At 46.4% G+C, this 12,393-nt stretch overlaps 1 protein-coding gene and 1 non-coding gene across 13 annotated transcripts in view; both read left to right on the top strand.

Annotated features, from left to right (window-relative positions):
- LOC106576473 (eukaryotic translation initiation factor 4 gamma 1) overlaps positions 1-12,393 on the top strand; it is a 75,021-nt gene that overhangs the window by 43,753 nt on the left and 18,875 nt on the right. For 8 of the 12 annotated variants that reach the window (XM_045703921.2, XM_045703922.2, XM_045703929.2 and 5 more), the window contains 11 exons: positions 2,183-2,299; positions 2,484-2,562; positions 2,883-3,827; positions 6,192-6,280; positions 7,144-7,336; positions 7,651-7,784; positions 7,957-8,112; positions 8,236-8,643; positions 8,853-8,999; positions 9,137-9,370; positions 9,507-9,611. In XM_045703921.2, coding sequence (XP_045559877.2) covers positions 2,183-2,299; positions 2,484-2,562; positions 2,883-3,827; positions 6,192-6,280; positions 7,144-7,336; positions 7,651-7,784; positions 7,957-8,112; positions 8,236-8,643; positions 8,853-8,999; positions 9,137-9,370; positions 9,507-9,611 — 2,607 coding nt within the window. Of the gene's footprint in view, positions 1-1,059; positions 1,471-2,182; positions 2,300-2,483; positions 2,563-2,882; positions 3,828-6,191; positions 6,281-7,143; positions 7,337-7,650; positions 7,785-7,956; positions 8,113-8,235; positions 8,644-8,852; positions 9,000-9,136; positions 9,371-9,506; positions 9,612-12,393 lie in introns of those variants that run through there. The other 4 variants (XM_045703927.2, XM_045703926.2, XM_045703933.2 and 1 more) reach the window with 3 other exon arrangements.
- LOC123729364 (small nucleolar RNA SNORA17) lies at positions 3,998-4,129 on the top strand. The gene has a single exon (XR_006761150.1). It is a non-coding gene; the product is annotated as a small nucleolar RNA SNORA17 (small nucleolar RNA).

The following is a 12,393-nucleotide window of genomic DNA, read 5'->3' as shown; positions in this document are numbered from 1 at the left end:
TGGAGCGAATTGCAAAAATCTCTTAAGCTGGAGTCTTATCTCCCTCTAACTTTAAGCATCAGTTGTCAGAGCAGCATACCGATCACTGTACCTGTACACAGCCCATCTGTAAATAGCACACCTAGCTACCTCATCCCCATATTATTACTTACCCTCTTGCTCTTTTGCACCCCAGTATCTCTACTTGCACATCATCATCTGCACATCTATCACTCCAGTGTTAATGCTAAATTGTAATTATTTTGCCTCTATGGCCTATTTATTGCCTTACCTCCCTACTCTTCTACATTTGCACACACTGTACATAGATTTTTCTATTGTGTTATTGACTGTACGTTTGTTTATGTGTAAGTCTGTGTTGTTTTTGTTGCACTGCTTTGCTTTATCTTGGCCAGGTCGCAGTTGTAAATGAGAACTTGTTCTCAACTGGCCTACCTGGTTAAATAAAGGTGAAATGTAAAATGTAATTAATTAATAGGAGGATGGTAGACGGGTGGCAGGGGAGAAAGTGCTGCAGCAGCACACAGTGAGTCAGTCGTGATTCAGACAGTCTGTGTCTGAGCATCACGTTGTCTTTCTATATGATTTCAAAAATGTCTGCCAGCATGCTGGCAAAAGAGTATGAAGTGTAAAGCTGTTGTTTTTCAGCAAAGCTAAGCAGACTGTTTAGTCGTAGCTGTCTTGTAACTGTGAGGTCATTTTCTAAATGTTTTCCTTTTTCCCCCACTGCCTTCAAGCAGGGCATTGGCCTGTTTTTTTTCCTCTTCACTGCTCTCTTTATGAATCTCTCTCTCTGGGTAGACCAGGGGGGGTTTAAGGACATGTCAGCACATAGCTCAGCTCCACGTGGCTGCCGGGCTCCTCCCCCTCTGAGCCAGAAGCACAATGGCTGACCTATCTCCTCCCCTTCTCTCTCGCGCCCTCTCTGCTGCTGCTTCTGTGGCATACCCCCTCTTTCCCCCAGGAAGAGGCTGAAATGTTTTGTAGTGCGTGAGTACAGAATGACAGAAGAGCAGCTGAGAGAGAGATAAGGGGGGGGGGGGGGTTACACTAGCCAGAGCTCATTTGTTAAAGTTTTGAATAGTGTTTTTCTCCTCTCCTTTTTTTCTGGAGTTACTCCTCCCTCTTTCCCCCTCTATTTGGCCCCCTTTGGCTGTCTGTAGTTCGGTGCTCAGTGGGCGGGGGTGCTTGCATTCCAGTGCTGCAGCTCCACAAGGCCAGTCACTCTGGCTTCTCTCTCGCTCGCTCCATTTTTGTCTTTTGTCTCTCCCTCTACGTGTGTGTGAGAGCTGGGAACGAGGCTCTGCCCTGCTGGCTCTGCGAGTTGTTGAGGGAGTAGGCTACGTGCGTTTTCCCAACCACGGTTGCAAAAGCAGCCTACTTGCTGGGAGAGGCCTGCAGGCCGAGAGCTCAACTCCGGCCCCAGGATGAGAGAGGCCTACTAAGGGCTCTGGAGCCTGTCCGCGTCAGGTAAATGACTCTACCAGCGGGGGAATGTGCTGGCTCAAGCCTGTTGCTGACAACTCTTAGTGTGTGACAGACAGAAAGAGAGCGAGGAGAGTTTGTGATAGAAAACATGTGGCTCTGTGTAAGGGCACACCTTGTAAGTGAGTAATCCGTTTTTCAGAAGTTTGAAGGTGTATTGGACTGTGTGCTTTTCAATAACAGTAAATCTGGCTGATTTTCTAGGTATAGTTGAAAAATGTCTGGCTTGCACTGGAATTTATTTGACTAAATTTGAGTATGTCCGTAGTCATATTTTGTTGGGGAAGAATTAGCTAAAACAAGGCAGCAATCTGTCTACAAATCTGTGTTTGTCAGGCTGCATAGCTTTGTGGGGCTGGTGTTTCTTGTGTGAGTGTGAGAAATGTGGCTCTGCTGATTGAGAAGACGCTGCTAGGCCACAGCCCTACAGTACAACACAGAAGACTTGGCAGAGTTGGAAACAGGGCCTAGCGTCATAGGAAGCAGTTAAGTTGTGACAGCAATTCTCTTCAGCTTTCTCCTCACCCTCCCTCTCTCCTTTACTCTCGTTCGTTCTCTCTTTTTTGCTCTCCCTCCTTTAGAAAGAGAATGAAACGAGCGAGTAACAAGTTTTTCTCGAAGGCTCTCCTGCATTCTCTAAATCTCTCTAAATGTTTCTTCTTGTATCCCTCACTGTTGTCTTGTGTCCTCTCTATAGATCATAATACGAGACCCTAACCAGGGTGGTAAAGACATCACTGAGGAGATTATGTCAGGGGGCACCCGCAGTGGCTCCACCCCCACACCCCCACAGGTGAGCGACGACTCTTCAGAGGTGAGCTACCATACCCTCGTCACCAACCATCATCCCGTTACCATACCATCCTGTTATTGGATGTGCAGACATTTTGTTTTCATATTGGGCATTGTATCTAACCTGTCACAAGGTTTTCATAAGGCTGTCATGGTTGTGTCCACTCCAGTTACCTAATATCTGTGTGTTGTATTCTGTCCCTTAGTCGTCTATATCTGGATCAGAGGGTCCAGCCGTTGCCCAGGCCGACGGGGAGAACGTGACACCTGTCGTGTTCAGACCAGGTGAGTTGGCCGAGGGGTCAGGTCATCTTGAAGGACGTAGCTTTCCGTCGCTCATTGGTTCACCTTCAGTACATAGAAGTAATTTTTGGTGAATTTGACTGAATCACATAAACAAAATGCTCCTTTGGAAAGGACCTGTGTATTTTTACCATTTAATGTTGAATTGATAATAAGTGGGTAATTATAAAAAGATCAACAGACATGAGGGTCATTTTGAACATTAGTATGGTACTATGGGCCACTTGAGTCTGTTAACCATTACCTTTCTAAGGTGAATTTAACCAGTGGCTTTTCCTCGTGGCATCTCCTTTCCTCCTCAGATGACCGAGGGAAACCTGCAGCCACTCTCATAACTGCCCCCCCAGCCCTGTCTAAAACCCCTGAACTGGTCAAGACTTCCCCTGCTCCAACAGAGGTCCAACTCCCAGACACAAACAGTAAATCCCCTTCCTTATCCCAGGACCTACCTACACCCCCGTCGGTAACTACCACCCTCTACACTACTACCCCCCAACCCTCAACTAGTCCCATTGCAGACATGATGGACGCTCCAGCCCCAGCCGCTGCTCCAGCCCCATCTGCCCCTGAAGTGCCCGCTTACCCTGCACCCCTGCCTGAACCCCGCCCCACTCCTGCAGCTGAGGAGCATCCCTCACCTGCCAAGGAGGAGCGGGAGGAAGTGAAGGAGAAAGAAGAGGTGGCGGAGGCTAGGCAGGAGGCGACTACATCATCCAAACCTGAGCCTTCCCTTGCTCCAGTGACCACCCCTAGCAGCAGCAGCACTAACGGTATCTCTGCCACCCAGCCACCCCCAGCCAAGGAGGAAGAGCCAGCAGCCCTGTCCATCAACATGCCCACCCCCCAGGCAGCAGAACCCCCCCTGGAGTCTCCCATCGCCCAGCCAGAGGAGCTCAGACTGCCCAATGGCCTGCCGCTCCCCAGCCCCCAGGACCCTGAGAAGATGTCTGCGGAGTCGTCGGAGTGTGACATCAGCCCCATTGCTGAGCCTGAGGTGGCCCAGTTACAGAGCGAGGCACCAATGCCTAAACCGACGCCCGCCCCCGTTGCCCAGGCGACGCCCGCCCCCATTGCCCAGGCGACGCCCGCCCCCGTTGCCCAGGCGACGCCCGCCCCCGTTGCCCAGGCGACGCCTGTCCTAGCTGAGACTGCTACTACTACAGTTGTAACTGCTCATCGTGTGGAAGACGAGATGGACTCCCCACCACCCCAGAGCACCACCCCAGCCGGGGAGAGTTCTATGCAAGGTCAGTATCAGTCTGACTTGCTTTTTCTCTCTCTACTTCTTTGAAACCGTCTCCTTCTGTCTGTCTTTTTCTCTATCTGGATCCATCTGTCTGTCTCATTCAACCACATTGTCTTTCTCTATTTTAATTCCTAACCCTACCCCTTGGCACTTGGTGAAGATTAAACAGGATCTGCCCCTTTAGGCGTTGCAGTCCGACTGTGTGTGTCGAGCCTGTGTCGTGAGGGGCAGAGAGTTACCGGGTTATGTCTACGCCGAGGACCCAGAACAGTGGGTACTTGGAGTGATCACAGCTCCAACAGAAAGCCATAAAAATAAGAAGTTGGATAGGTGGCAATGTGGTAACCGCTCCACCTTGGTTTCTGATAGTCTAGGTGGAGTTTGGGTGCTAGGGTTGGACTAGGGATTGGGATTGAGTGTAGAGGTCGACCGATTTATGATTTTTCGACGCCGATACCGATTATTGGGGCGGGGGGCAAAGACGCCAATACCGATTAATCGGCCGATTATTATTGTGTTTTTTTTATATATATATACACACACACACACAGCTCTGAAGTGACAACGATACTGAAGAGTCTGCTTAGGAGACAAATACTCTCAACTGTTTGAATAATAAAAATAGAGTTCAAGTTACCTGTGATGAATGCTGAAAACAAAAACTGTAATTTCTATATGCAGGAAATCCTATTTTAATAATGGGCATGGTAAGAATTGACTACCAAAGTGTGAGTCATAATTCCCATGACACCTTCTAGAAAAATCTGAAAAGCGGTTCCTTCATTTATTCCATAGGATATTTTTAGATTAATTTAAAATAAGGTCTGCGTTTGGTTTAGTCTTACACCACCTTGCCAATTTTATAACTGTGTAGATATCCATAGGATATAACTCTGATCAATATAAGTGTAGATAAATGTTTTTGTAGAGTGGATTTATGAAAATATGTTGACAAACGTTACCTAGTGAGATTTACACGGGTATCAAAACGCCGAGGCGGTTTAAGCACAAAACACAGACCTTATTTGAAGTAGATGAAGACATTCTCTATGGAAGACATGAACGGTAAAATAACAAAGGAACCCCTTTCAAGTTCAGCCGCAAGTTATTACAGGAATTATGACGCGTCGACTATTTCTCTCTAAACCATATACCTTTGACTATTACGAGCCTGCTGCTGCCTACCACCGCTCAGACTGCTCTATCAAATCATAGACTATAATATAATAAACCTTAGGTCATTAATATGGTCAAATCCGGAAACTATCATCTCAAAAACATTCTTTCAGTGACATACGGAACCGTTCCGTATTTTATCTAACGGGTGGCATCCATAAGTCTAAATATTCCTGTTACATCGCACAACCTACAATGTTATTTCATAGTTCCGTAAAATTCTGGCAAATTAGTTCGCAACGAGCCAGATTCTGTATACCCTGATTCTGCGTGCAACGAACGCAAGAGAACTGACACAATTTCACCTGGTTAATATTGCCTGCTAACCTGTATTTCTTTTAGCTAAATATGCAGGTTTAAAAATATATACTTCTGTGTATTGATTTTAAGAAAGGCATTGATGTTTATGGTTAGGTACGATTGTGCTTTTTTCGCAAATGCGCTTTTGTTAAATCATCCCCCGTTTGGCGAAGTCGGCTGTCTTTGTTAGGAAGAAATAGTCTTCACAGTTCGCAACGAGCCAGGCGGCCCAAACTGCTGCATATACCCTGACTCTGTTTGCAAGAGAAGTGACACATTTTCCCTAGTTAAAAGAAATTCATGTTAGCAGGCAATATTAACTAAATATGCAGGTTTAAAAATATATACTTGTGTATTGATTTTAAGAAAGACATTGATGTTTATGGTTAGGTACACGTCGGAGCAAAGACAGTCCTTTTTCGCGAATGCGCACCACATCGATTATATGCAAAGCAGGACAGGCTAGATAAACTAGTAATATCATCAACCATGTGTAGTTAACTAGTGTTTATGATTGATTGATTATTGTTTTTTTTTTTATAAGATAAGTTTAATGCTAGCTAGCAACTTACCTTGGCAACGTAAAGCAGGTGGTTAGAGCGTTGGGCTAGTTAACGTAAGGTTGCATCCCCAAGCTGACAAGGTAAAAACCTGTCGTTCTGCCCCTGAACAAGGCAGATAACCCACCGTTCCTAGGCCGTCATTGAAAATAAGAATGTGTTCTTAACTGACTTGCCTAGTTAAATAAAGGTATAAAAAAATTTAAAAATTGGCAAATCGGTGGCCAAAAATACCGATTGTTATGAAAACTTGAAATCGGCCGACCTCTAATTGAGTGTCAATCCATAGAGGTTTAGTCTTGACTGTGTTGGTGGTGTTCTGCTTGTAGCTGCTGTTTCTGTGCCAAAGAAAAAGAGGAAGATGAAGGATCTGAACAAGAAGGAGGCTGTTGGAGACCTCCTGGATGCCTTTAAGGAGGTCCGTTCACATGTACTACCCACTCAATCCATATCAAACACACCAGCCACGCCATCTCATATCAGCCACGCCATCTCATATCAAACACACCCGCCACGCCATCTCATATCAAACACACCAGCCACGCCATCTCATATCAAACACACCCGCCACGCCATCTCATATCAAACACACCCGCCACGCCATCTCATATCAAACACACCAGCCACGCCATCTCATATCAAACACACCCGCCACGCCATCTCATATCAAACACACCCGCCACGCCATCTCATATCAAACACACCCGCCACGCCATCTCATATCAAACGCACCCGCCACGCCATCTCATATCAAACACACCCGCCACGCCATCTCATATCAAACACACCAGCCACGCCATCTCATATCAAACACACCAGCCACGCCATCTCATATCAAACACACCAGCCACGCCATCTCATATCAAACACACCAGCCACGCCATCTCATATCAAACACACCCGCCACGCCATCTCATATCAAAGTTTTAAGAATGCCTGTTTACAGCTGGCCCATTAAAAACCCCAGAATGAAAACAATGTGCTGACTAATACCCTCCCCCTCTCTCTCTCCCTCAACCCCTCTCTCTCTCCCTCAACCCCTCTCTCTCTCCCTCAACCCCTCTCTCTCTCCCTCAACCCCTCTCTCTCTCCCTCAACCCCTCTCTCTCTCCCTCAACCCCTCTCTCTTCTCTCCCTCAACCCCTCTCTCTTCTCTCCCTCAACCCCTCTCTCCTCTCTCCCTCAACTCTTCTCTCCCTCAACCCCTCTCTCTTCTCTCCCTCAACCCCTCTCTCTTCTCTCGCTCTCTTTCTCCCTCTCTCTCTCTCGCCCCCTCTCCAGGAGCAGGTAGTGGGGAGCCCTCCTGAGCCAGAGCAGGCCACACCCACTTCTGCCTCTGACGCTAAGGAGCCCCGCCCAGCCGCCACCCCTGCAGTTGAAGAGGTGGATGAGACGTGGGAGGAGAAGGAGGACAAACTGGATGCAGAGAATATCGAACCCAAGCCCGAGGATCTGAAGTACCAGTACAAAGAGGGTGGGTTCTGAACCTTGGCCCGGAGATGCCTATAATATTTCTATACTATGTTATCCTCTTAACGTTATCCTCTACACCTTATCTCACAAGGTCTGCGTGTCAGTCAAGAGAGGATGCAAAGTTTCACTTTATTGGAAATGCTTTGTCAGAGTTCCATTTCACATCAATGTATGATTTTTAGAAGTGAAACGGAGTAACTCTGTTCGGATGACAGACTATATACCCCAACTCTACCAACCTAAACCCTGAACACTATACTGATGAAAACTCACATAAATGTGATTCATCTACAATTCCTTGTTCCTCTCCATCAGAACTATGTAGGCCTATAGACCCAGAGGAGAAGAAGAGGTATGACCGGGACTTCCTGCTGGGCTTCCAGTTCATCAGTGCCGCCATGTCCAAGCCTGAGGGCCTGCCTCAGATCAGTGACGTGGTGCTGGACAAGGTACAGTACAACACTCTGTCCCCTACTGGACTGGAGTAACCACTGCACGGTCCATTCGAGAATATAATTTATTTTCTTCAGATAGACCACTTTATTTACCAGTTATTTATTTTGTCCTTTGTGTCCGTCATTCTTTCTCTTCTGTCCTTGTTCGGTCATTCTTTCTCTCCAGGCGAATAAGGCCCCTCTCCGCCAGCTGGACCCCAGCCGTTTGCCAGGGATGAACATGGGCCCCGACTTCACACCCTCGTTTGCCAACCTGGGCAGGCCTGGAATGGGAGGAGGTGGTGGTGGTGGAGGAGGTGGAGGTGGCCACAGAGGAGGACCAGTGAGTTATCATGAAAAACTGTCAATCTTCTCAAAGACTACACTGTGATTCTGAAACTCTGGGATTATATTAAAACAATGTTGACTGAATTTCTTTCCTTTTCCCTTCCCTCCTCTCCTTCAGCCCTCTGGTATGGGTGGTGGAGGACCGCGTCGCTCCCAGCAGGGCCAGCGTAAGGAGCCCAGGAGGATCATCAACATCTCTTCGTCTCTGACGGAAGACGTGAAGCTCAACAAGGCTGAGAAGGCCTGGAAGCCCGCTGTCAAGAAGGCTGCCAGTGGGCAAGCTGCTCCTGAGGAGGAGAGTGACGACTCTGAACAGGCCAAGACCCAGGAGCTGTTCAAGAGGGTCCGTAGTATCCTGAACAAGTTGACCCCTCAGATGTTCCAACAGCTGATGAAGCAGGTCACAGAGCTGACCATCGATACAGAGGAAAGACTGAAGGGAGTGATAGATCTGATCTTTGAGAAGGCCATCTCTGAACCCAACTTCTCTGTGGCCTACGCCAACATGTGCCGCTGTCTTATTGGGGTGAGTGACTGAAGGGTGTGTCTGTTTGTGTGTGTACACCTAGTGTGCTGGTCTTGGTTCGGTGCTGACCTCTGTTCTGTGCCACGTGTCTGAGTGGTGCCACTACACACTATGACGTCTCCTCTCACGTTCCCTCTTATGCTTTATGTGACGTCTGCAAAGCTCTCCAACCGTGGCCTAAATGTTTGTTTTTCTGTTCCTCTCGTCAGCTCAAAGTCCCCACCACAGACAAGCCGGGAGTCACTGTGAATTTCCGCAAGCTACTTCTGAACCGCTGTCAGAAGGAGTTTGAGAAGGACAAGGACGATGATGTCATCTTTGAGAAGAAGCAGAAAGAGCTGGACGCTGCAGCCACGGTACGATCTGTGCTCTCAGTGACCAATTAAAATGTCCTTCACACACACTTGGTTTTGGTTTCTGTAGGAGTTAGTTGACCATCTGTCTGGTATGCCTCCCACCCCCTACTTCCTTTTACATCACTTCCTGTCTGAAGGAGGAGAAGGATCGCCTGAAGGCAGAGCTGGAGGAGGCCAAAGACAAGGCGCGGCGGCGGTCGCTAGGCAACATCAAGTTCATTGGTGAGCTGTTCAAGCTGAAGATGCTGACTGAGGCCATCATGCACGACTGCATCGTCAAGCTGCTGAAGAACCACGATGAGGAGTCACTAGAGTGCCTCTGTAGACTCTTGTCAACTATAGGGAAGGACCTGGACTTTGAAAAGGCGAAGGTAACGCTGAACCAGTGTCACTGACAGACACACAGACAGACACGCATCGTTTAGAACACTTATGCCAAATTATTTCTAAGAATCAGATTTACACACAAACACATACACACTAACCTGCCTGTCTCTCTTTCTGTAGCCTCGTATGGACCAGTACTTTGCCCAGATGGACAAGATCATCAAGGAGAAGAAGACATCGTCCAGAATCCGCTTCATGCTGCAGGACGTACTGGACCTCAGGAGGGTAATACCTCGTAACACACACCCACACCAACCACCCCCCAGTGTCTGGGGAATGCTTCAGCCCCCTCACCTAAACCTTTTGGTCATCTCTAATCTAATCTGACTGACCCTTGTCCTCTGGTTGTTATGTATCCAAGCATATCAGTAAACACTGGGTCAAACTACCATAGACAGAATATTCTCCCCTAACCCCACATTACCTCTGAATTTACCCATGACCCCAAATCACCTCTGACCTCTCTCACGTCCTTTACAAGCCCTCTATATGCATGCAGGTGTAGTGTATAATAGTGGGTTGTGTTGTTTTGTGTGTTGGTATTTTACTGGCCCATAGACACCCTCACTAGTCTGTGTGGGCGTCGAGGGTTCTGAAGTGGGCTAAGAGGGAGACAAAGTCAGATCTTTAATACAGGGAGGCTCCCCTGCTATAAGCTGAGACTGGAGTCAGTCTGCACCCTGCAGCCAATCCCTTCTCTCCAAGCCACTGTAACCGACTCCCTCCTCTCCATGTCATTCACCATCTAGATGTTTACCTCCCTTCTAAATGGATGTGTCCCTTGATGTTCACATTAACTACTTATCCATGCCTAGTAGGCTTGGGCAGTATCCAGATTGTCCTACCTTCATAACGGCCTAGTGCCATACCGGGATATTCGGTAATACCTGCGCTGAACACAAGGGGCACTATTTTCAATCCAAAGGTTAGCAATGCTAACAAGTACATGTAAAATCTAACGAACGCATGCAAACATTTTATACAGTCTCTTGACAAACTTTGCAGGACAGACATCTCACTCATAAAGTTATACAAGTAACTCAAAAATGTTAGTCTGCTGCACACGCAAAACAAATATTAGACGGAAGGGATTCTCTGCTGTTACCAAGAGGAGCTTGATTGCAAGAAGTTAACCACTTAGCTACATAACTTGGTACTAAGTTAGCAAACCAAATACATAACTGCAGAGCATTTACCACATTTTAGACAGTTAACTTAATAGTTCTAAGATATCTAGTTGTGAATTCCATACTGTAACAAGATCACCTGGTGCGGGCTGCAGTTAATCCCAAGGCTACCGGTAAGCTTTGTAATGAAATAACAAGATCTGCGTTATCTCCTAAATTGCACAAGTTGACTGCAGGTATTTACTTAAGTAGCTACAAATATTCAAATTAATAAAAAAAAAAAATCAAATAAATTGTTTGTGGTATTGACAGTGTTGAAAATCCAAATAACCGGGTATATACGGTATACAGCCCAAGCCTCATGCCTATGACCCATTCACTAAGTTTTCAGTGATTCACAAACTCACATTTCTTACTTTATTTGAAAATGACTAGTTACTAAGGACATACAGGTATGGATGTGTAGCCTAGGCCTCTATCTAAGGTCTAGATGTGCATGTATTTGTACAGTGCTGTTAGCTGTGTGTGTCTGAGGTTTCCCATAATGCAGTTTACCGGAAAAAATGAAAGCTGGACTGTTCCACTTTAACTAGTTTAGTATCCAGTGACTTTTCTGGGAAAATGTCTGCAGAGCCTCAGTGTGTTTGTGTGTGTGTTCGACAGTGACTCGCAGTGTGGTGAGAGCAGTGATGTGGCGTTACACTGGATTCAGTATCCCCACTGTCTTCTCCCTGTACAACACAGATCATGTAGGTGTGTGTGTGAGGATGTTTCCTACATGTTCAGACAGGGTTCCAACATGTGCACCACATAATTACGTTATACGATCTCTATGGTTCCACCCCCAGTAAGTGTCTTACCAAAGCAGCAGTTGGGATGTTTCACAAGAGCTGATCAGCTGCACTCAGTCAGCACACTGGCCCCTGCTGTTTACTGGGAAAACACTCTAGTTTCAGTTTCCATTCTCTGGAAAAGCTGACAGCGGGGTCAAGTTAGGGCAAGGCATCTCTCCTGCTCTTTCTATAGCCTAGTTGTCACCCATTTCTCTTGGTTTATTGACTAAGTGACCTTTGCCTGGAAAGAGATATGGAGTGTTAAGAGAACGCCACACTTTTCCATCTAACTCCAATCCTCAGTTAAAGTATTTTACTGTTCTCACTCTAGGGCTCACCCCATTTAGTCGACTGGTCGATTGTTTGGTCAATAGGCAGTTGGTCGACTGAGATTTCTTTAGCCGAGCAGTCGCAATAAAAATATTTTACAGGGTGTGCAAGACACCTGTCTGATTCACTCCGGTCTCAGTGGACTAATCCATTGCAGAGGCCACGGAATGGCACAGTCCATCACTCTGAGACATGTGATACTAAAATTGTATATAGTTATTGTATGTAAAAAATATATATAATATAAAATCGAATATGTAAAAATTAAATAATATATATTTTATAACATGCGGTTTATCCTTCATTGGATACAGTCTCTGTCCGCGGTTATGAAACAGTTTTCAGTGCGCCCTAGAATTGGCGCCTTTCCCTATGTTGCTATGTGCATAATTGCAAAGTTGACCAGCATATTGTGATTGAGAACATTGTGGCGGAGGAAGCAGCAGCAGAAATGAGGAAACAGCCCTTGCCTTAGCCTAATTGTCTAAGAAAATTGAGCAGAGAGGAAACCCCAACTTAATTAGATCTATAATCAATAGCCTAACTGTTAAATGTGCCTGGCTTTATAAATCATCCATATATATATATCTACAGAAATAAGACAGATCCTTCTTCTGTTGCCTGTTAGAGTGTTTGTTTAATAGCCTACTGATTCCATGAGCACCAAGCTCAATCCAACGGCAAAATGGTGGATAAAGCTATTTTTAAGCTTTGCTC

Source organism: Salmo salar, chromosome 20 (genome assembly GCF_965601325.2).
Source record: "Salmo salar chromosome 20, fSalSal1, whole genome shotgun sequence".
In the NCBI taxonomy this organism is placed as follows: Eukaryota; Metazoa; Chordata; class Actinopteri; order Salmoniformes; family Salmonidae; genus Salmo; species Salmo salar.
This window is presented reverse-complemented; position numbering and strand designations above follow the sequence as displayed.